Below are 21,897 nucleotides of genomic sequence, written 5' to 3' on the forward strand. Positions count from 1 at the left end.
TGAAATGTGTTATTAGTCAAAATCCCAATTAAACTAAAGGTAAATTGACGAGACTATACCCTACCATACTTTCTAGCTCTTTACAACTTCAAATTGGGGCATTTTCCAAATAAATCACTGAGGTGTTCCTAATTACACCTCTGGGATCATCAGCTACCCAGTTACATTCTGAATACCAGCATTTTGCACTGCAATACAGTAACTGTCCTTTCATTTTTGAAAATTAAAATATTATTTTAAAAAGATTCAATCAAGTTGGGCAATGAACTGGGGACACCAAGGGAAGTGTTGCTGATAGACTGGTATCCATTATACCACATTGGTGGCCAAAGTCCCTCTGCATAAATCTGTAGGAATATGGATATTCTGGTTTAATCCAAATGATTAACGTTTTTCCTTTTTTTTGGTCATACCCTTTCCCACAGCATATGTCCATAATTTGTGCCATGGCCATAGGAAAGCTACTGCCTCTGTGTTCAGAAGAATGAGGGAGAATGATAGGCAAGAATGGAAACAACAGCTGATGAAAAATCATTATATGTAGTATTATTCTTAGCCCAAAGCCTTGTTGATATGGTTGTAAGGGTGATGTGAAAAATCAATAGTGATATTCTTGATACTTCTCATAAAGTAATTGCCATTTTGGGAAAGTTATTCTCTCTGTGCTGCTAGGATCATTCCCACATACTCATTCGGCAGGGAAGCCTGGTTCTTTCTGATGGGAGCTCAAGTTCCATTTCCGGATTATTTCAATCAGGTATAATAATAGAGCCCATCTGCTGTTTAACATTAATTTAAGTAGTTTAAATATAGGTGGAGAACAAAACATCAATTAAATAAACGAGACGGTTATGGGTGTGCCTTTAAAAAGTAAAATAAATTACATAGGACACAAGAGGATGTGTTCTTTCAGAATAAAATCATACTAATCATGCTTTGCTAGTTAAACTGTCACACACCCCAAATTGCTCCCACACCCAGCAATGTTTAATTTAATAAAAAAACAAAAATATATTCTAGGACTGGAACCTGGAAGAGTGCAAGGTGTAAATAATACTATGCTGATGAGAATCAGACATGCATGTATGAGGCTGTGAAAAACCTGCTACGTGCAAGAAGTTCTGGTGTTTCACATCAGGAATTCACTTGCTCCATTTGACTGCAAAGAATCCCTAAATATAATACCTAACTATTTATGTACATTGTGAAAAAATTACCTTTTCCAATTGTAAGTGATAATAGGTCAGCAAATGCTAATCAGTAACCATGGAGTAATACTGCACTAGTTCCAATGTGTGGCAATTCCCAGAAAGGTGGCCTACTATAAGGAATCATCCAAAGTGTGAAAAAGGAAATGACAACCACCCCAGTATTTTTTGTCAAGAAACAAATGTATATTCAAACAGTAATAATGGAAGATGGCTCCCCGAGTAGAAAAGTATCCATTGAACTATTAGAGGAGAGCAGAGGGTCTGGATAACACTGATGCTTTCCCCGTGGCTGGATTAAAGCCAATAGGATAGCTTGATATTGATGTGCTCAGAAATGTGATGCCATTGGTACATGGTATGTTAGAATCTTGCTCCAAGGAGAATGTAATGTTGTCAGAGCTGAAATGTCAAGAGCTAATGCTCCTGTTCTAGGAATCAACAAATTGAAATGTACTGGAATGGGAATATGAGGATATCTTCCATTATGGACAACATAAAAAGATAGGATCTGTTGTTAAAAGGTTATCAGTGTTAGTACATCAGATTCTCTATATTCTGCAAGCAATTACACTTATAAGCCCTAATTGGTCACACAAATAGAACTTGTACTGAATGCTGCACAGACAATAAACTCCTTGCAAAATCACAGCTTGAAGAAAACAAAATCATCAGACTAACAAGAAACAAAACAAAGTGAAATGGTTGCCTGCTGTCATGTTGAAAATAGCTGAAATAAAGCAGAAAGCAAAAAGCAACAGACAGGAGAAAAAAATTACCCAAGCAAACACTGAGTTTCAGAAAAGGCCAAAAAGATGTGAATAGTTATATTTAAATAGGCAGTGCAAGGAAATTAAGGATAACAATCAAATAGAAAAGAAAATAGCAAGCATTAAGAAAATTAACAAAAATCAAAATAGTTTACACAGAAGTAAGCCTGATTAAAGCTAAGACGAATCTATGGGAGTAAGAAAATATAAAGGAGAATAGAATATGGCATGAAAATGTGGAAGAACAAACAACGTCCCAGAATTCTAACCTAGAACCAGACATTCTGGAAAGTGAAGAGAAATGAGTCCTCAAAAATATTACTAATAATAAAGCTGCAGAAGTTGACATGCCAGGAAGAACTTTTTAAAAATCTTACAAGATGAGGTAGTATTAATGCTACATGAAGTTTTTAAGTAGATATGAAAACAAAACAGAGGCCGAGGATTTTTATATTCCACGACAAAACAAGGCAGAAAATCCAAAATACCAAATAATAGTTCTTATTTCACATACTGATAGGATAATGCTCAAGATTTTTCAATCCAGATTTCAACATTACATACAACAGAGGCATCGAAGAAATAGGGGCCCTCAAGATCGTATTGCTAATATCCAACAGAAATGGAAAAGAGAAATTTAAAAAGTCATATTTTACTGCATTAATTATGCAATTGCTTTTAATGTCTAGACTATAAGAAATTAGAAAAATAGGGATAATGTGCCACTCACTGTAAATATTGTAAAATATGTGTAATGACAAAAGGCAAGAGTTTAAACAGAATATGGAGTAACTAAAGGTTCAGAATAGGGAAGGTTATATTATCACCTTATTTATTTGATAAATTAAAAGCAAAATATTAGAGAAAAATGCCAAACTAGGAAAAAATAGATACTGGAATTGAAATTGTTGAAAGAAATATCAACAGCTTCAGATATGCTGATGATTCATTTTGGTAGAAATGAGGAAGATTTAAGAAGTCTTTTTTTGCTGAGGTGAAAAAGTGCAAAAATGGTCTGCTGCTCAATGTTTTAAAAAAGAACTAAGATTAATAGACAATTTCAGCCCAATGCAAACAGTGGAGAAGAAGTTGTAATAGTCAACAGACTTTATCTCACAAAAGGCTCCAAAAATGTACCGGGATAGTGACTGTGTCTGTAGCTATGAAACAAAGAGAGTTCTGCTAGTTGGGAAAAAGGCTATGGCAGATCTAGACAAAATAGCAAAGTGGAGAGCCATAAACTTACAAAGACTGTCAGTGCTATGTCTCCTAGATATGCCTCTGAAATCTGACAATCAGAAAGCCTGAATGAGATAACTCTATTCCTTTGGAATGTGGTGGAGAAAATTGTTATGATTATGAAGGACTCCAGGAAAAACAAATTATTCAACACTAAAAGTAAAACCAGGCTGTTCACTGGAAAGTAAAGTAAAGATCATTATGAAAGTGAAGCTTAAATATTTCAGACACATAATGCAAAAGCCAGGATTACAGGAGAAATCAATGACTTAGATGCTTAGAAAAATCAAAGGCAATCAAAAGAATCTGATGTAGGATAAGATGGCTTGATACGGTATTATCATTGTTAACACGCACGGGAATTCAGAGAAACAATTGCTGGGAGACAATGACTGAACAACTGAAGAACGAGATCCTATAGGTTGGGGAATATTTCTTTCTATGAATTATATTAGCGTATTACAGTCCATTCAAAATAACAAGAAAACAATTATAGTGAAAAGCAATACAGAGCAACCAAGGTAAAATAGGATATAAAGAACAAGAGGGAAAGTTTGATGGAAATTATCACCACCTATTTTATTTTATTTTATTTTATTGGTGTCCCACCTTTATTATTTCTACAAATAACTCAAGATGGCAAACATATCCAGCACACCTTCCTCCTCCTATTTCCCCCCAACAACTAGCCCATGAAGTGAATTGGGCTAAGATCAGCCAGCTGGGTTTCAGGCTAAGGCAGGACTTGAACTTACAACCTCCTGCTTTCCAGCCTGGTTGGTGCCTTAACTACTAGATCAAATTCCCAGATCCTTCCCACTTGAATATTTTAAACTTTTTCTCCTTTCCTCTTGTATCGAGTGTTGCACATTTACTGTATTACATTATCACTTATTAAAAGTAGTAATGAAAGTTTTAAATAAACACAGTGGCCTCCATAGTATAACTTTTATTTAATCTGTTATCCATAGGCTATCCATAGTTCTTTTCCAAATCTCAAATACAAATTAGTATTTGTGTCTTACACTTCATTTTATATTTATCAAGCCAATCTTTCAATATAGACATGAATAATAAGACTAAGAATTATCACATGTACTTTTAAAGAAAAAAAATGCATAATGTTATTCCTGGTAATACATTTTTTTACATTACAATGTGATAATGCCAGTGATGAAAGAACAAGGAACACTGAACACTGAAGATAGAGGAAAAAATGGGGAATAAAGGAAAGTGAAAATATGTAAATGTCTGAAATCCTGATGAGATTCAGGCATGATTTGTTGTCAAAAGCATCACATATACTGATTAAAACTTGATTAGTGAATTTTAATTACATGATGTGAAAGATCCATACCTGGATATTTCCATTGTTTTGTTTTCCCTCTGTCTCTTTTTAAATGATGTATGTCAGAGGTGTGGGTTCAAGGTGAGAGCTATTTGAGTTTTAGATATGTTTGCAGCCTTGAGTTATTTCTAAAAATAACGAAGATGGGATATAAATAAATAAATAAATGACAAAGAAAAATAAATTTCTCAATCACTTCTGTTATTTCATTTGTCCTAAGAGAAAATACATGCCCAATTTCCTCCTAAGTAATACCTAGTTCTGACATTGCAAGCAGACTAAGAAGTTCAAACCAGTGATCTGTCATAGTTATGGCACATTACTTTGGATAGATTTTGCAACTTTCAGCTTTCAGGCTTAAAAACTAAGAATCTGGTAGGGTCAGCGTATCCCAACTGTTACAAAACCTGATGCATTGGGTCATGTGAACAATTATTCCAAATCACCTATCATTCGGATCTGATCTTCATGCTGAAATTCAAGTACTGTAGGACTCCAGTGAATTTAGCTAGTGGGAATCATAGTCCTAAGACAACTGGAGGGCTTCATATTGTCTACCCTTACTCTTGATAGTTCAGAATCCAATTTTGTACTTTTTCAACTTGGAGCTGTCCATCAGATTCTTGTGAACCAAAAAACAATGCTGTAATTCACATTAACTCCAAGTAACTAAATATTCAGGGCAAGATGTTAGAGAGGTATTTCTTCTCCACAATAAAATCAGTATAACCCTTCCTACCCTTCTTTCCCTCTTACACACATATGTGCACACATACCCTCATCCAGCTGTACAAGGAATGCACACTAAAAGAGTTAGGTGTTGTTTTAAAATGCAACATCTTTTCTTTCTCCTAAGCCTTTTTGTGTTTTTCCTTAACAAGTCCAGAGAGCAGACAAAAGGTGTTAATAAAAGCTATTGTTCCCTTTTCTATCACCAGGAAAACTCAATCAGTCAAATAGATTAAGCAAGAGTATATCAGAATGTTTTGTCTTCTCGATCTCCTCATTAGGGAGTAACTGAAAATGCCTGAACAAATTTTAAGCATAAGATAAAAGGTTTTTTTTTTTCCAGAAGCAGAACCTGTGAAGCATTACAAAGTGCATCCATCTTGTTTATTTATTTATATGCCACATTTTTTTCCAAGTGGTTAAAGGCAGTGTAAGGACTGGATTATAGCCAATTCGTAGGCTAAACACAGCTCAGAATGGTGCCCCTTGGCCTTTCCATTGCTTAACTGAAAATACATTAAGACTTAATAAGTGTTGAAAACTAGTACTGAGTGTGGCAGAAAAAGATTAAAGGGCATAATAGCTGGGGGGGAATCCTCTGTGGTACTCTACTTCTCTTGATGCCATAAGCACATACTTATTTTACTTAATGGTTAATTCAGGATGGATATGAGGATCTCCCCTCATTTTACCATAGCAACAACCCTATGAAGCTATTTGGATCAAGAAGGAATGTCTAATACCTTAACCTTTACAAAATATTGATGTCAATGAACATGATGCATCATTTGGAATTAAATTTAATTTGGGAAATTAATAGCAGTTCTACTCTGTCCCTTGAAAGTGGCTTTGTACTATTCATAGAATATGAAGTCCTGTTGGGAGAAGATTTGTATGATATTTATATGATTTTCTCCAATATAGAAAATCACAGATTATCCCATTCTCATTATCCCATTCCTTAACCCTTGGTCCTTGCAGGTTTACGTCAGAGATCTGATCTGGAATCTGACTTTCTCCCTCTTCTGTCTCAGAAACACAAGAAAAGTTCCAGTAGCTCTTCCTTCAAAATAAAATTGCCACTTTTTCAGCATCAGAATATCACAAATTCTTGCTGTAAGGTACATATATATTGTATATATTGTTCACCTCTGGAAATTTTGTGGAGAATAGAATTCGGGTAAATTCTGCTTGAGTTGCTCTCCCCAGTCCTCCACTCACAAAGTTTAGAATCAATTTTCACTTCCTTATCTATAAAATGACTGCCTGAAAAAAGGTCCTTTTCAACTTCAAATTTATATGATTCAGATTTAATCAGGCTTTTAACACAAATCGCTATAGGAGCTAATCTTCTGAAGTGCTGAAAAAAAAAGAATGGAATATAACAGAGATCATTTTGCTGTGTCCAGAAAAAGACTCTGTGTCAAGGCATCTGAAAATATATTTGCCTTCTTACATGTGCACTACTTCTACTTACTGACTCTTACGGAGCCTAATGTAATTGTTTTATTTTTTGACACGTAATTGTGAGCTTTTTCCTTTCCCTGCTACCGATTCCTCTTTGATCAAACAAATGCCAGCATAACATTTGTTCATTATCCACATTGGCAGCCCCTATATTGTTCTCTGCCACTGCTAAATGAAGTGGGGGTCTGCCCCTTGTTATATATAGGTAGAAGATGGTTTCTTCCTCTGGTTTACAACCCCCTCCCCACTTCAGCACCTCAAATACCATCAGGGGAAGGCACCACAGAAGGAATGGGGTGCCTTAGGACTCTGCCTCAGGTATATGGGGCTCCTTAGGACTCTCCTGCTTTGCCTACCACTCCTGCACATAACATTTGAGCCTCCCAAGTGAAAATAATATGAAAAAAAAAGAAATATATAGATACTAAATAATTGAATTTCCCAGGGAGGAAGGAGGCAGATCTTGCCATGATTGTAGCAACTAGCCAGAAATAATATATAAATATAAATCCAAGTAATATATAGATACAGATACAAATATATAGATATATAAACAGACAGACACACACACACCCTGGCCATTAAAAGTATTGTTAAAAATGGTTGGCAAATATGTCCCTTCTTCTTCTCCCCACCCTACCCCACCCCATGGAGTCCTGTCTTCATTCATGGAGAAAAGCTGGTGGAGATTACTAGGTATGTGAGGAACTCAGGAAATAGTAGCAATGAAGAGGGACTATGCTGGGAGAGCAAGCTGAGGTGGAATTATAGACAAGAGGGGAGGTAAGTTAGAGACAAGTGGGGAGGTAAGTTAGGAACAAGAGGGGAGGTAACCCATGCCTTTCAATATGCCCCAAACACACCACTGGTCATGTCCACAATAAAAACGGTAGGATTTTATGTACCTGAAATCTGTGGTGGAGTAGTGAGAGTTTATAGAGAGGCGGGAATATTTTTACACTGTGACACACAGGTTCTTTGATAAACCACAAGTGGGGACATAGGCAGGATGCTTTTATTTAAACCGAATACCGTTCTCTAGGTTACGGGATATTATCAGGTCAAGATCAGGTCTTCTGAAGACTTGAAGAGGACCGGGGGGACAATGTTCCTTGAACTCTCTTACCACAGCACACATGCAGAGGATTTTCATTCCACTGCAACCTAAGTTAGTGTATTTTTATTTCTCTGTCTCTCTGCCTGTCTCTTGGTGTGGTAATGCAGACTGTTTTTTTAAAGTAAATACTGGCATAACTTGTTTTAGTTTAATATATTTCTGTTATTGCATTGCTTTAACATATTTTTCCATCCAAGTCTTTCAAACACTGAAACATAAATTGGATAAGGTCTCTTCATGTGTATTGCCCAGGGAAACAATGTCCTGTTCAGCTTTTCAGTTCAACAACAAAGAACCTTAAGATGTTACAGTGCTGTTTGTCACTCTAGCAGTCAGGTTCCTATTAATCTGTCACTGACTTTCTGTATGTTTTTTATCTGAATCAATATGACCAAGTTTCCTAACTTTGTCTGCAAGACAGCAATAACCTACAGATATTAAAACTAACAATGAAATCTTTATCAAGAGAAGTTCCATCAAAGTTCATAGTAGAAAAAGAAAAACCAGAATAGGAAACACAAGCTAGATAGCAGTGGGAGTAATCAGTAGATGAGAAAGAAGGGAAATGGATCTGATCCCAATTTGGGAGAACTAGGAATATAAGGCCATTCTGATTATTAATTTTATTATAGGATATGGCACATTATAGGATATAGCACTTTCTCAGTTTAACACATGCGCTGAATTGCCTTTAGTAGCCAATAAGAAACTCATCACTTTTGGGGAGGATATATATCAAGTCGAAGGAAGATGTAGTCATGCCAAGTCTTCCTTCCAACTTTTCAACTAAACTCAGTCGATGCACAGTTGGTGTTCTTCAAGGAAGTATACAAGACCTGGAGGCATCGTGAAGAAATTATAGTGACTGTTCTGCAACTTAGCATGTACACTGCAAGCATCAGCTGGAATCTATTCCTCTCAAAGCTCAAAATCATTAGAGAAATATCTCTTCCTAAGATGTGTTGCTTTTCCTTCCCGGCAGCAGAATCATGACTGCTGTGCTTGAAGATAACAGGACCCAATCTTCGTGAGGGGGAGCAGCAGATTATATGCAGGAGCTTATTTGAATAAAGGAAAGGTTCAATTGAGCCACAGGAATAATAACATAGATTGTATTATAAATACAAGGTTTATTATTAATGAAAAAAGCATCCTGGAAGAAGACCATGGCAAATTATTTCTGTTGCACTGCCAAGAAAATTGAATGGCTACAGTCCTCAGAGTTGATCTCAACCCTACTGGTTTTTTGCCTTCGGTCATTTCAATCATTACATGAAATTGTACGTACAAATGCACAACACACATACAGATTATGACACTCCATTCAAAGTTAATATCCTCTGAATCCGATCTACCATCAAGTGTTTGATTGACACTGCTTTAATAATCCTTCATAATATAGAGACAATTCTCACTCTTAAAAGAAGACATAATTCAAACTACAGGAAATATCTTACCCACCTTCCACTCTTGGATCAAAAGCATTTTATTTATGATGAACTGAAGTATAAAAAGCATATTTTAAAAGGGAAATATTTTCAAAAAGCACTGAAGCATCAAAATCAAAGTGCAAAGTAGCAGTTACTGGTGACACTAGGTCTAAAAATATAAGCATAAAAGAAGTAAGAAAAAGCCCACTGTACCAGGCCCATGGTCTGTCTAATCCAGCACTATTGCCATTATAGCCAATCAGAAGCCTACAGAAGAACTGTAGTATAATGGTCCCTCCCATTTATGTTCCCCAGCACCTGGTATTCAAACAGTGTGGTTGTATTTGCAACACCTTGAATCACAATGCCACACTTAGAATGCTGGGCAAATCCAACCTATGTTGGATCATTGTGTCATATGAACTCTGAGAATTGGGTAACTAAGCAAGCTGTAGTTAGGTTAACCATGAGTAGCTCTGCCATCAGAACACAGCTACTGTCTTTATATTAGAGATGATATATAGATATTATGGTTAACACATATTAACTAGCAGCCTGATCCACTCACCTGATTTCTTTTTCTAATTAGCTGGTATCTCCATTTTCTTCCTATTGTCCTTTGAGCTCTTTGGTTATCATATGTTGTTGATGGCCTATTTATATTCCACCCATATGCGGGCAGTTCTTCTTCCATAGGTATGGTCCATTTAGAAACTATCCACGTCTAGTCACCATTACCAGACTGCTTACTGTAAATGTTGCTCTGCCAACCTTCTAAAACTAAGAGGCAGCCAAATGGGTCATAGTCTATTGTCAAATTCTATCAAACTTATCTACCTTAAAGGTGTGTTGTAAAGTAAAATCCCATTCTGATTTCCTGGATATATAAACACATAGCTTTCCTCAAACTATCTGCACATTATAGAGGCCACTGTAATAGATTAAAAGCAAGTGTATATAATCCATAGTAAACACAAGGCAATAGGTATTTGTGGGAAATCTATTGTATTTTATTGAAAAATGTTCTCTGAGGCAAATTCTGCAGCCTTACTGCCTATTAGCGGGCTTTTTTTCATCCCTGGGGCAATCCATCCTGGTTAACAACCTCAGCTCCATCAATACAAACACTGCAGAGTTTTTAAACTAATATTTTTTCAGCACACAATTCCATGGAGAGGAGAACTCAGTGTTTCCATGGCAATACACTGACAGCATCTGCTTGGGAAGTAGCTGAAGGGAGAAATTGGAATAGAATTGCAAATTCCCCACCACCCAGGCAAGGATCTGAAGGAAATGAAATGAAACATGACTGCCATTGTGATCTATCACAAGCCTATAATGCTATTTCCATAAGGAATCTTGTTTTATGCCAAAACAGTGAACAGCAACTTAACTCTCATGTTAGCTAAATGTATCTGAAACTTCCAAAATAGATATATGCATATTCCATCTAGAATTATTAGCTTGTTCGTCCCTTACAAAATCTGATTACTAAAAGGGAATAAAGTGATTCCACTACTTCCCATTTATTCCAATATAAGATCTGATATGGATCCGTATTTTCACAAAGCACATACGGCAACAACTTTTCTAGGCAAAAGGTTTTAAGTGATTTGCCTAGTACCACACTCCAGTAGTGAGTGATTACACTCATGTATTTAACAGTTTCCCAACTGGATAATAATGGGTGAAAATCTCTGGGGGAAGGGGGTAGGCTGTACCCAAGCCTTCCAGGAACCACATATATAGCTTTTGATATTGAAAGGATACACTTGTGTCTACTGACTAAAAAGAAACACTAAAGTTTCTTTCAGAATTATTCTGTGATGAATGAATTATGTGATTCATTCTGGGATACAAAATTATGTATAATTTATTTAATTGCAATTTAAATTTCTAAAATCACCCAATCAAGCAGCCAAACAAAACTGCAATAGAATAAACCAAAGAAGGAAAGGGTTATTGTAACGGGGGAGCAAAACCATAAATCACCTCAACATAATTTAGCTTAGGTGGAGACATATTCCAACCTATGGGTGAGTCTAGATCCATTAAAAGAAAATCAGGGTCAAAAGAGAGCTTTTAGGAAGGTCAACAGAAAGAGCTTCTATTATTTTAATAACAATCTGGAATATTAGCACAGTCTAGGCCAGGCTTGTCAAACTGGCGGCTCTCAGACCAGATGCATCACGCACAGGCCAAGCCTACCCTGGCTCCGCAAAGGCAAAAAAGTCACAATATGTCATGATATGTCATGTGACGCGATTGAGTTTGACACTCATGGTGTCGGTGTTCCTTTGGAGAAAACATACACCTTCTGCAGGGCTGGACTCAGGGGCGGGTTTCTACCAGTTCTGTCCACCTCTGTAGAACTGGTAGCTCTGAAGAGCAGCAGACAGAACCGGTTCTATGTCTGCTGATGTTTTTGCCCACCTGCCCACCCGGGCTCTTACCTGATCTTTATTTCCTGATTTTTCAACTTCAGCTGCTGAATGAGGCACAGCTGCGATTTAAAAAGCAGGAAAAGAGGACTGTTTCAAAGGCTGCTTCTCTGCACGCAGCATGCTGATGACGATTTACAGGTGCTCGGATCACAGCATGCAGGGAAGCACATCATAAATCATCGAACCTTGTAAATCCCGAACCAATAGTTAATCCTGTCGTATCCCACCCCTGGCTGGAATACATACTATATAGGTAGTCTTATTTATATTTATGTTGTAATTTCTATACATGCTCCCCTAATAATTCTACTGTGTTGACTAAGCCATGGAAACAAGATACTATGAACTTGAGTTTTAAAAAGAAAAGGTATAAAGGATAATGGAACTGCAAAGCATACTCATATGAAGATACAACAATGGAGTCTAGAAGTGCTATGGTTTAACCCAGCCACAAATTGAGCACCATCCTGCTCCTGCCCTCCCCATCTTTTAATTGGGCCACAGTGTTTGACTTTTTCTGTTAACTTATTTATGTTTTTAGTTTATATAGTTTTTTATCTTTTACGATTGGAAGCCCTCCAGAGTTACCTTGAGATAAGATGAGCAGTCAATAAATTTTACAAATAAATAACTAATTGGAAGGTCAGGATCATTAACTGGAGCTATCTTATTCTTTCCAAGAAGGATGGGGGGTTCACAATAGCATTTGGTAAAGAATAGATGCATCCATAGGGAAGTGGTCAAAAAAGTCAAGATGAAAGCCACAAGCATGCTATCAAAGCTCCAGCCTTTTTTCCTGCAACAAAAAAGACTAACCACAATATATCTTAACACGCATAAAAATGGGGAAGAGCTTTGACTGCATGCTTGTGGCTCTCAACCTGGATTTTTTTTTTTTACCTCTATCACAGCAAACAATTATCTGGACATGATGACCAAGCCAGATTTCAATAGGCTCTTCTCTTTCTTTAAGGGATTGTGACATAAAGGCAGTAAAAAGGATTATTCCTTTCACCTTGAGTATACCAATTTTGATATCTTCTTCCCCAACCACCCCCCAAAATGTTGTTGTACATATTTGACACCTACTTGGTTTATAATGATATATTTTGTTTTTTTGTTCTATATGTTACTTAAAAACTAACTTTTAATTTCTTAAAGATAAACATGTAATTTACAATTATAAAAAATTATTTGGACCTTCACATACCGGCATACGCAAATCCCCCACGAAGAACTATAAGCAGGATTATGGAAAACTTTTTAGAATTTGAAACATTTGAGCTTGGAAGATTTGTTTTAAGTTTAAAACTGTTGTTCAAAAGTTTAAGTTTCAGCACAGGATTACTTTACGTTCAAGGTATTGTACTTTAAAACTGATTGAAGCAACTCATTTCCAACTGAAAACATTTTAGATTCAAAACATTTTGCACATTCCTAATCTACAGAACAGAATGGCCTCATGAAAAATCAAGAAAAATTAAGTAATCTGAATCTGGTTCTTGCATGTCATAAAAATAAGTGAGGTGTGAAAAGTTTCTTATTTTGAAAACAAAGACCATCATTAGAACTCAGGACTACCTGCCAGATGAACACCATGGTAATATAGCTGATATTGTTTCTGAAACTCAGAAACTATATAAAAAATGATGCAATTGGTCATTCTGGAAGAAGCAATGGCTCAATTAACAGATAACAGATAATCAGAGTTGGAAGAGACCTTATAGGTCATCTAGTCCAACCCCCCCCACCCCTCCCAATCGGGAGACCCTACACCATTTCTGACTAATGGCAGTCCAATCTCTTCTTGAAGGTCTCAAGTGATGGCACTCCCACAAGCTGTTCCATTGGTTGATTGTTCTCACTGTCAGAAAGTTTCTTCTTATTTCCAGGTTGAGTCTCTCCTTGTTCAGTTTCCATCCATTATTCCTTGTCTGGCCTACAGATGCTTTAGAAAATAGCCTGACCCCTTCCTCCCTGTGGCAGCCCCTCAAATATTGGAAGACTGCTATCATTCCCTTGTCCTTCTATTTACTAGACTAGCCATGCCCAGTTCCTGCAACTGTTCATTGTATGTTTTAGCCTTCAGTCCCCTAATCATCCTGGTTGCTCTTCTCTGTACTTTTTCTAGAGTCTCAACATCTTTTTTATAATGTGGTGACCAAAACTGGATGCAGTACTCTAGGTGTGGTCTTACTAGGGCTTTATAGAGTGATATTAGTACCTCACTTGATCTCGATTGTATCCCTCTGTTAATGCAACTTTAGGATTGCTATGATATTGATATGCTAATTGATATGCTTATCTAAACAATAAAGTAGGGACCCACTATAACATGGCTTCTCCCCATATGTATCTAGCACTGTGTAAAGAAAAGGAAATGCAGAGGCTGAATGTGACTGAAATGGCCGCTTCCCATCCCAGCACTGCTTTGCTGGTGACATTGCAATGAAAAATTACCATGCCGGTTGGCCTGATTGCTTCCTTTTCAGCCTTACCAAAGCAGCATGGGAAACAGCCACAATGCAAGAGCTCCTACCCATTCAGAGTTGGACCTGTGAGGTCACCCAACTCTTTCATACAAGAGATGTTGTTGTCTTTGCAACAAATGCTTGTCTTTGGTTTGATTGTCAGCTGACCATGTCATCTGCTTAAGACCAGCAACATGATGTTGGCTGTATTTCTACCTAGAATTTATAGATTGATTCCCCCACTTCCCAGATTTTTATAGTAGTAATTGCTGCCTTGACTTTATGCTTACTAGCAGTAGCTGAGACCAAGTTAGCATTTATTTCAGATGCATTCACATGATTTTGTTTTAACAGTTACATTTTTATTTTAGTATCTTGCAGAATGCCATTAAGAATAGCAAGTGGTATGTAGCAATCTGTCTGCAATGTTAGCTACTCACCAAATGCTCTTGGTGCCTTTCTTTAGAAAGAACTACCCATGAACTGTTCCAGCTTGGTATTTATTTCTGAAGCTAGGACACCAGGGGACCTATTTGTTAAAGAAAGAGGCCCATATATTCGGTGAAAGGCAGTCAAAAAAGCATTGGAACAGCTCTTGTTCTATCTCCTAACATACTGCCTCCCCCAGATTTGCCAAAGAAAAACAAAGCACAAATCTATAAACAACGTTTACTTGGCTAGCTAACTTCCTTAGTGATACTAAAGGAAACAAGAACAACATCTGCTCAAAGAACCACAGAACTGTGGTGTCCTGAACCATGCAAATACAGGAAAAATATGAAGAAGGGGCGGCGGGATGGGAGATATTAAACTTTGAAACATCTTTGCAGAAGGTTCAATGTATACATTTTAGAGCAAGATGCAGATACTTTAAGGATATTATGCACTTCTTTTATTATATAATCTCAGTTTATGAGAATGCAGTGCCAGTCTACCTTTAGACATGAAAGATAGATTTTTTACTGTATTTTTTACTGTATTATTGCTTTCTATTATGAGGGAGGGAATGTGAGCCAGTATGGTCTAGTAGTTAAGGCATCAAGCTAGAAACTGGAAAACTGTGAACGCTAGTCCTGCCTTTAAGCATAAAAGCCAGCTGGATGTCTTTGGGCTAATCACTCTGTCTCAGCACACAATGTCAGGCTTGGTGACAAGCCAATCAGTCAATTCCTGGGGCAGCCAATGGATGAACACACGGTTGATTTCATACCTTCCTGCAAAAAAAAATGTGAAGAAAAAACACTAAGAAGAAAAAATACTACAGAGGGAAAGAGATACTTGTAGCATTTGCTGCTAAAGGTTTAACACTAATTTAACCTGAGCTGGATATTCTGTACTTGGCTTACTGAAAAATGCTTATCATTTGCTGTTTGCTTCACATAACATATCTCAAGTTGGTCCCACTTGCAGCTTACCCTGTTTTTATAATAATTACTTCATAAATTCCTGACTCACTCTTGTCTCCACAGAGAAGCATACAAATATCATTGAAGTATGATTTGCTTATATGGGTATCCTATCAAATTCTATTAGTACATTATTTCTTCTTGTGCCTTGGTAGACAGTTAAAAACAAATGGTTTTCAGTCTGAACCTCTAATAGAAGAAAAGACTAGAAAAGAAGACATCCAATAAAGGGCAGAAGACTAGTAGAATGCATCCATGAACAGTCAGAAGACACAATGAAAACTCCTTAGTCTCACAATAGATAAACAGGCTCAACCTTTATTTCAATTGGAAAATGGTGAGCATCCTAGACCAAGCTAAATAAGTAAACAAAAAATGCTGGGGAATTCCTGGAAATTTGGTAACAGATAACGGATAATCAGAGTTGGAAGGGACCTTGTAGGTCATCTAGCCCAACCCCCCACCCAAGCGGGAGACCCTACACCATTTCTGACAAATGGCAGTCCAATCTCTTCTTGAAAGTCTCAAGTGATGGCGCTCCCACAACTTCTGAGGGCAAGCTGTTCCATTGGTTGATTGTTCTCACTGTCAGAACGTTTCTCCTTATTTCCAGGTTAAATCTCTCCTTGATCAGTTTCCATCCATTATTCCTTGTCTGGCCTACAGGCGCTTTAGAAAATAGCTTGACCCCTTCCTCCCTGTGGCAGCCCCTCTTTACTAGCATTCAGACAAATCTCTTTACTGGTATTCAGACAAATCAGCCAACAATTGACATATAGAAATAAACTGTATTGTAGTTGCATACAATTCAAAACAGACAATATAAAAGCTCAGAAAAAAACAAAAAGATCAGAACACATCCCCTCCAGTAGCCAACATCCAGATAAGCAGGGATTAACATCAGGCAAATAATCAGGCAGAAAATAAAACCCTAATCAAGGAACTACCAAGGAGAAAACCACACTCCCACTAAAACAGGCAGGACAAGTACTGTATATAAATAGGGAGCAAACACCACACTCACTCGCACTGATGATGTTATCTACTTCGGTAATGAAATGTCTCCAAGCACACAACCAAGCTCAGAGAGCATCAAGGATTCCATAGTTTGGATGTCATTCTAAACCTTGAATTTCATTAAGCATAAAGTCTGAACTGAGGCATTATTTTATTCTTAGCAAGGCATTAAGCATCAGAGCAAAGCCAATTTTAATAGCATATTTTCTGCTATACATGAATATCTGTATTTTTCCCAAGTACTGCATGAATTTATGTAGAAGTTATAACTTTCCAAGCAAGCATTTGCAGATACAACCAGCATCAATTACTGCAGCCAGGAAAGTGTCACTATCATCCCAGGAATTGCTTCTGGCTATATGTATGATCACCAAATTCATAATTTACATCAGCCATCCTATTTCCATATATAAAATGTGAAACAGCCGTAACTGAATTAGCAGTCTAGCAACCTGACTCCTTCTTACATTTGCTTTTGCTTAAAATAATAAACTAAAACATATCTGTACAGATAGCTGTGTATCACTCCATGAACTGCATTGTGCTAAAGGTTCTTTGGAAGTCTAAATATAAAGAGTGCAGCATAGTAAACATCTTAAATAAATTATTTTCCTCTCTGTCTTACATATTTTGATTGATGGAGCAATAGAATGAGCAGTACCCATGGTTGCTTGGACTTGTTCAGATGATGAGAGCATTTCAAAACCTGTACAGTACTTTCTATAAACAGTAGGACAAGACATAGGAGTAGGAGTAATTTTTCCGTAACACAATTCCCCATTAAGCAAGAAGATCTATATAACATGTGCTATCAATCCCTGTATGTCTCTGGATACAAATGAGTAGTAGTCATGTGTTCATATTATCCATAAATTCACAAAGTATTCCTGAAACCATTGCATTCCTCCTCTGCCAGTTTTGACATGAGTGAGGAAGAGTTACAAGAAATGACAGCATCGCAACTATAAGTAACAAACTAGATGCCTCTTGTCAGCACAGCATGGTACCCATTCTTGGTATTATGCCATTTAAGAGCAGAATCTTGTATGTATGGATCCCGCACATGCCAAGTGATGGGCAGATTCCATTCATCTATGCTCCCCAAGCAGCTCCTTATGGCTGAGGCATAATAATGACTTCAGTGAGGGCAATTAAGGTGCCAAAGAAGGAAATGCCATTAAAGAAGACATCACGCAGGGCTGCTAGGAGAGTTCACCAAGGCTGCTTTGTTGTGCACAGAGGTGTCCACAAGCGTATGACCTAATTAGGCTTAATCTGAGAGCATTAATTGGTTTGTAGGAAGAACAACAATAGGAAGGGTGGGTTGCCCTGTACATGATCTTCCAGATGCACAACAGGCCAGGCATCCTCAAAAGCTAGAATATGGCTACTTCCAGCCCACAGCAGCTGTAAGTCCTGACAGGGGAGGCTGTAACTGTCACTAGATCGTCTCATTTCAGTCTCTGGAAGGATGGATTATACCCCCACATCTGGCTTTGATGAGCACAGAGGGGGACAAAGCTCAAGCTAGGAAGGGGGTAGTCAAAGGGAGGAAGGTCACCTGCTTGCTGTGAAAGTCCACTCTTAGTCACTTTCCAAAGTATAAATCTCACCAGAATGCCGCAATGCTACCATATCAAACAAACTGTTCATTGCGCTGCTGTTTGTATCATTCAAGTCAGGTGTAGCGTTGCCCTGCCCTGGAAGGGGAGTCCCTCCCCTTTGCTCATACAAACCTTGCCTTGGAATATTTTAAGCCCATTTTCGTTCTCTACGAGGTTACTTTATGCTTAAATCTATAAGAGCGTATCCACTGTACTAAGCAGCATACGGTTGATCTGGCTTTACGACACACGCAATGCTGCGGAGGAAGCAGGAGACTTTGGAAGAGTTTTGGATTGAAGCTTTGAGAGCCAGGGATGGATGCAGAACTGGCAGGAAGTGAAGAACGGACAACGTGTAGCTTGGGTGGCTGAATGGGGTGTCAGTTCTTTCTACCAGACTTTAACCATTCACCTTCCACAGAGTTCCAACTAGTTCTCAAGGAGAAAGCCAAAGAAGCTGAAGTATGAGAGGCAATATTCTGCTCCGTAACAGTGACTCCGCCTTGCTCACTTGTCCTCTTCCCCTGCCTAAACTGCACAATCCAGAGTTGCTCTTTCTAATGAATTGTTTAGTTTGCCTTCCATAGGCATGCCTTTCCTTTCCTTTCCTTTCCTTTGCACCCCCTCCAAAGTAGTGGCCACCTTGAAGCTGCAGAAAGACAGGGGTCATTCTAATCAGCAGAACAAACCAGGCTGCTGTGCATGAGCCTCAATAGTTCTATCCCCACGAACTTATTTCCGAAGAATTTCACAAGTAACAGAGATCAAAGATGCCCACAGTCCATGTTTCTCACCTGATTTCTCCTTTATTTGCTAATTAATAAGAATTAATAAGAAGCAGTGATGGGCTTTCTCCAGCCAAAGGGTTAGTTATCTCCCCAAATAGTTTCCTCTTGCTTTCCTACAGCCCTGGTTAAACTGCTGAAGGGAGCTAACTGGGAGGGTAGTGCCCTCAGCCTTGCAGGCTACTTAGGGAGTAGAAGCATCCGTCCCACAACAACCTAGCGTATTTGCTGCAGTTTCCATACAACCCAGATACATTCCAGCGATACGTTTGCCTGGCGAAGAGGTTTGCAACCAACCCAGAAAGGACATTTACAAAAGGGCAGAGAGAGCGATATGATGACGCCAGCGAGTTCCAGCGACGTAAACGCTGGTCTCCATTCATCCTCCTCCTCGCCCATTTCCACCAAATCTCCTCACTACCACCCTCCTTCCAAAGCAGGTAGCTGTGTAGCTCCGTTTTATCAGTCCGGTGCCCTTTGGATACCTTGGGTGAAAACTCCCGTTATCCCCACTGGAGCACCACACATCTGAGGTAGCGCCAGACAACAGTTTTCGTAAAAAAGCTCTGGGAAATAACCAGCCCCAGCCGGCCCTCAGAAGATTCACACCCGCCTTGCGAACGCACAACCAAACACACGCGCACACCCCCTCACACCCCCACACACAATATAAAAACATCCCCAAACAACGAAGCTGGAGGGACAAGAAAGTTCCCTAGCGGGGGATCTCTGCGCTATTCGCCGCGGAGGGAAACGCGATCCCGAGTCTGCGCCCAGCAGCAGCTCCTCATCCGACCCGAACCGCTGCCCCGCGCATGTAGAAGGGGAGGGTGGGAGGCCCCCGCTTCGTGCAGAGCCGGGGGTTTGAGAGGGGGGCATTAGCCGCACGGGAGCGCGCCACGGCTGCCTAACAAAGGCAACCGAGGGATTGTTCCCGAAGCCCCAGAGGAACGCTCGGAATCGGACGCTGCCCCGAGTCTGGCCCAACTTCCTCCCCGCATTCCGACTTCCCCAGAGGGACCTTTGTCTCAGCCGCCTCCGGGACCGTGCGAGCGCGTCCCGGAGCGAGTCGTCCTAAGCGTCGAGTGCGGCTGGGCTCCTTTGTGAGGGCGGGAGGGGAAGCGCGACGGCCAGCATTTGCGGAGCTCCCGCGGGCGCCGGCGAAAACGCCTCCCAAGTGGCCCTTTGGGGGCCCCGAGAGCCGCAAGCATTCCCGGGGCGGCGGCGCGTCCCCTCGGTCCGGCGACACTTACAGCCTCTCTGCGCTCCTCGGGATGTTCTTAGGAATAGCGCGGAGCCCCAGCCCGTGACAGTCTACCGTGGTGCCGCTGCAGGCGCACGGTGTGGGGCAAGCGCTCGCCCGGACGCGGCAAACGGCCGCCCAGGCCAAGAGGCAGGCTCCCGCCCGCAGCCACACGCCTCCTGACCCCGCTCGCCGCTTCGGAGCCATGCCGCCTGCCTGGGCTAGCCTGCTAGCGTGGAGCTGCCCCGCACATTATCTCGCAGCGGCGCGTTTGGCTGGCGCGGCGTGGAGCAGCTCGTTGTGTCTGACGCAAGCGAAGGATGCCAGGTTCTGTCGCGCCTTTGCGCGTCCGGAACGCGGAACTCGGGGCACGGGCGAACGGGCTCTCCCTTCCCCTCTCTTGCTCAAATACACGCACACGCGCACACACACACACACACAGGAGCACTCATCCATCAATCCCAGATGGCAGGAGCAGCCTTGGCTCCACCTCTCCCACCCCCTCCTTAGCTCTTTCTCTCTCTCTCTCTCTCTCTGCACTCGCCTCGGGCGCAGAGATGCAACCCCCCGCCCCCCCCAAACAGTGAGGAGAACGGGACCAGGAAAAAGGGATGCGCAGAGGAGCAGAGGGACCGGGCTTAAAACTCTTGCAGGCGGCAAACACACGCAGACCTGGAAAGGAGTGAGCGCTGATGCAGGCATCCACACATAGCCACACAGAATCACTACCATGCCAGCTTCCTTCCAGAGGAGAAATGGTATAATTTTGGTAACTTCTTTGTCGACATATATTTTCTCTGCATCAACATTTCTCCTCCCCCCTTTGTCTATTTCCCCCCACTTTGGGGGGACGGACCCCATTTTAATATTTTTTTAAAAAAGAAATATGTCACAGACCAGCATCTGGCAGAATAGCAGTGAAAGGTATTCAGATGCTATGATGTGCTAAACCTATAAAAGATCAGGATTGTGAAGACAATTCCCACCCCCCACCCCCCATGCTTCATGGAAGTGAAAGTTGAAGAAGCAAAATAAAAAGAGAATTGACAGTTCTAAACTTTGGTGTTGGAGAAAACTTCTGCAAATACCATGGATAGCCCTAAAACAATCAAACAAATAGATTATGAATCAAATCAGTCGAGTTGATCCCTCATGCAGGCACAAATGACCAAGTTTAGATTATGCAAAAGTTCGCCTCCTTTGTGAAATCTATAATGCTTGGAGAGGTAGAAGGTAAGAAAAGATGTAGAGATGGTGCACAGACAACCAGCATCAAGGTGAGGGTACAGGTAGTCCTCGACTTAACAACAGTTTACTTAATGACCGTTTGTAGTTGCAACGGTACTGAAAACGTGATTTATGACTGTTTTTCACACTTACCATTGCAGCATCTCCATGGTTATGTGATTTCCATTCTGATGCTTGACAACTGACTCACATTATGATGGTTGCAGCATCCTAGGATCATCGGTTCACTTTTTGCAACCTTTTGACAAGCAAAGTCAATGGGAAAACCAGATTCACTTCACAACCATGCTACTAATTAAACAAATGCAGTGACTCACTTAACAAATGTGGCAAGAAAAGTCATAAAATGGGGCAAAGCTGTTTTAACAAAT

At 39.8% G+C, this 21,897-nt stretch overlaps 1 protein-coding gene across 2 annotated transcripts in view; it reads right to left on the reverse strand.

Annotated features, from left to right (window-relative positions):
- SLIT1 (slit guidance ligand 1) overlaps window positions 1-20,692 on the reverse strand; it is a 145,401-nt gene extending 124,709 nt beyond the window's left edge. For both annotated transcript variants that reach the window (XR_015743520.1, XM_026701093.2), the window contains exon 1: window positions 20,289-20,692. Coding sequence is in view for 1 of the 2 variants with exons in the window: in XM_026701093.2 (XP_026556878.2) it covers window positions 20,289-20,485 (197 nt within the window). In the remaining variant the exon portion in view is untranslated. The remainder of the gene's footprint in view (window positions 1-20,288) is intronic.
- Between the last annotated feature and the right edge of the window lie 1,205 nt (window positions 20,693-21,897).

Source organism: Pseudonaja textilis, chromosome 4, assembly GCF_049901715.1.
Source record: "Pseudonaja textilis isolate UNSWEBS1 chromosome 4, rPseTex1.2, whole genome shotgun sequence".
Taxonomy (NCBI): domain Eukaryota; kingdom Metazoa; phylum Chordata; class Lepidosauria; order Squamata; family Elapidae; genus Pseudonaja; species Pseudonaja textilis.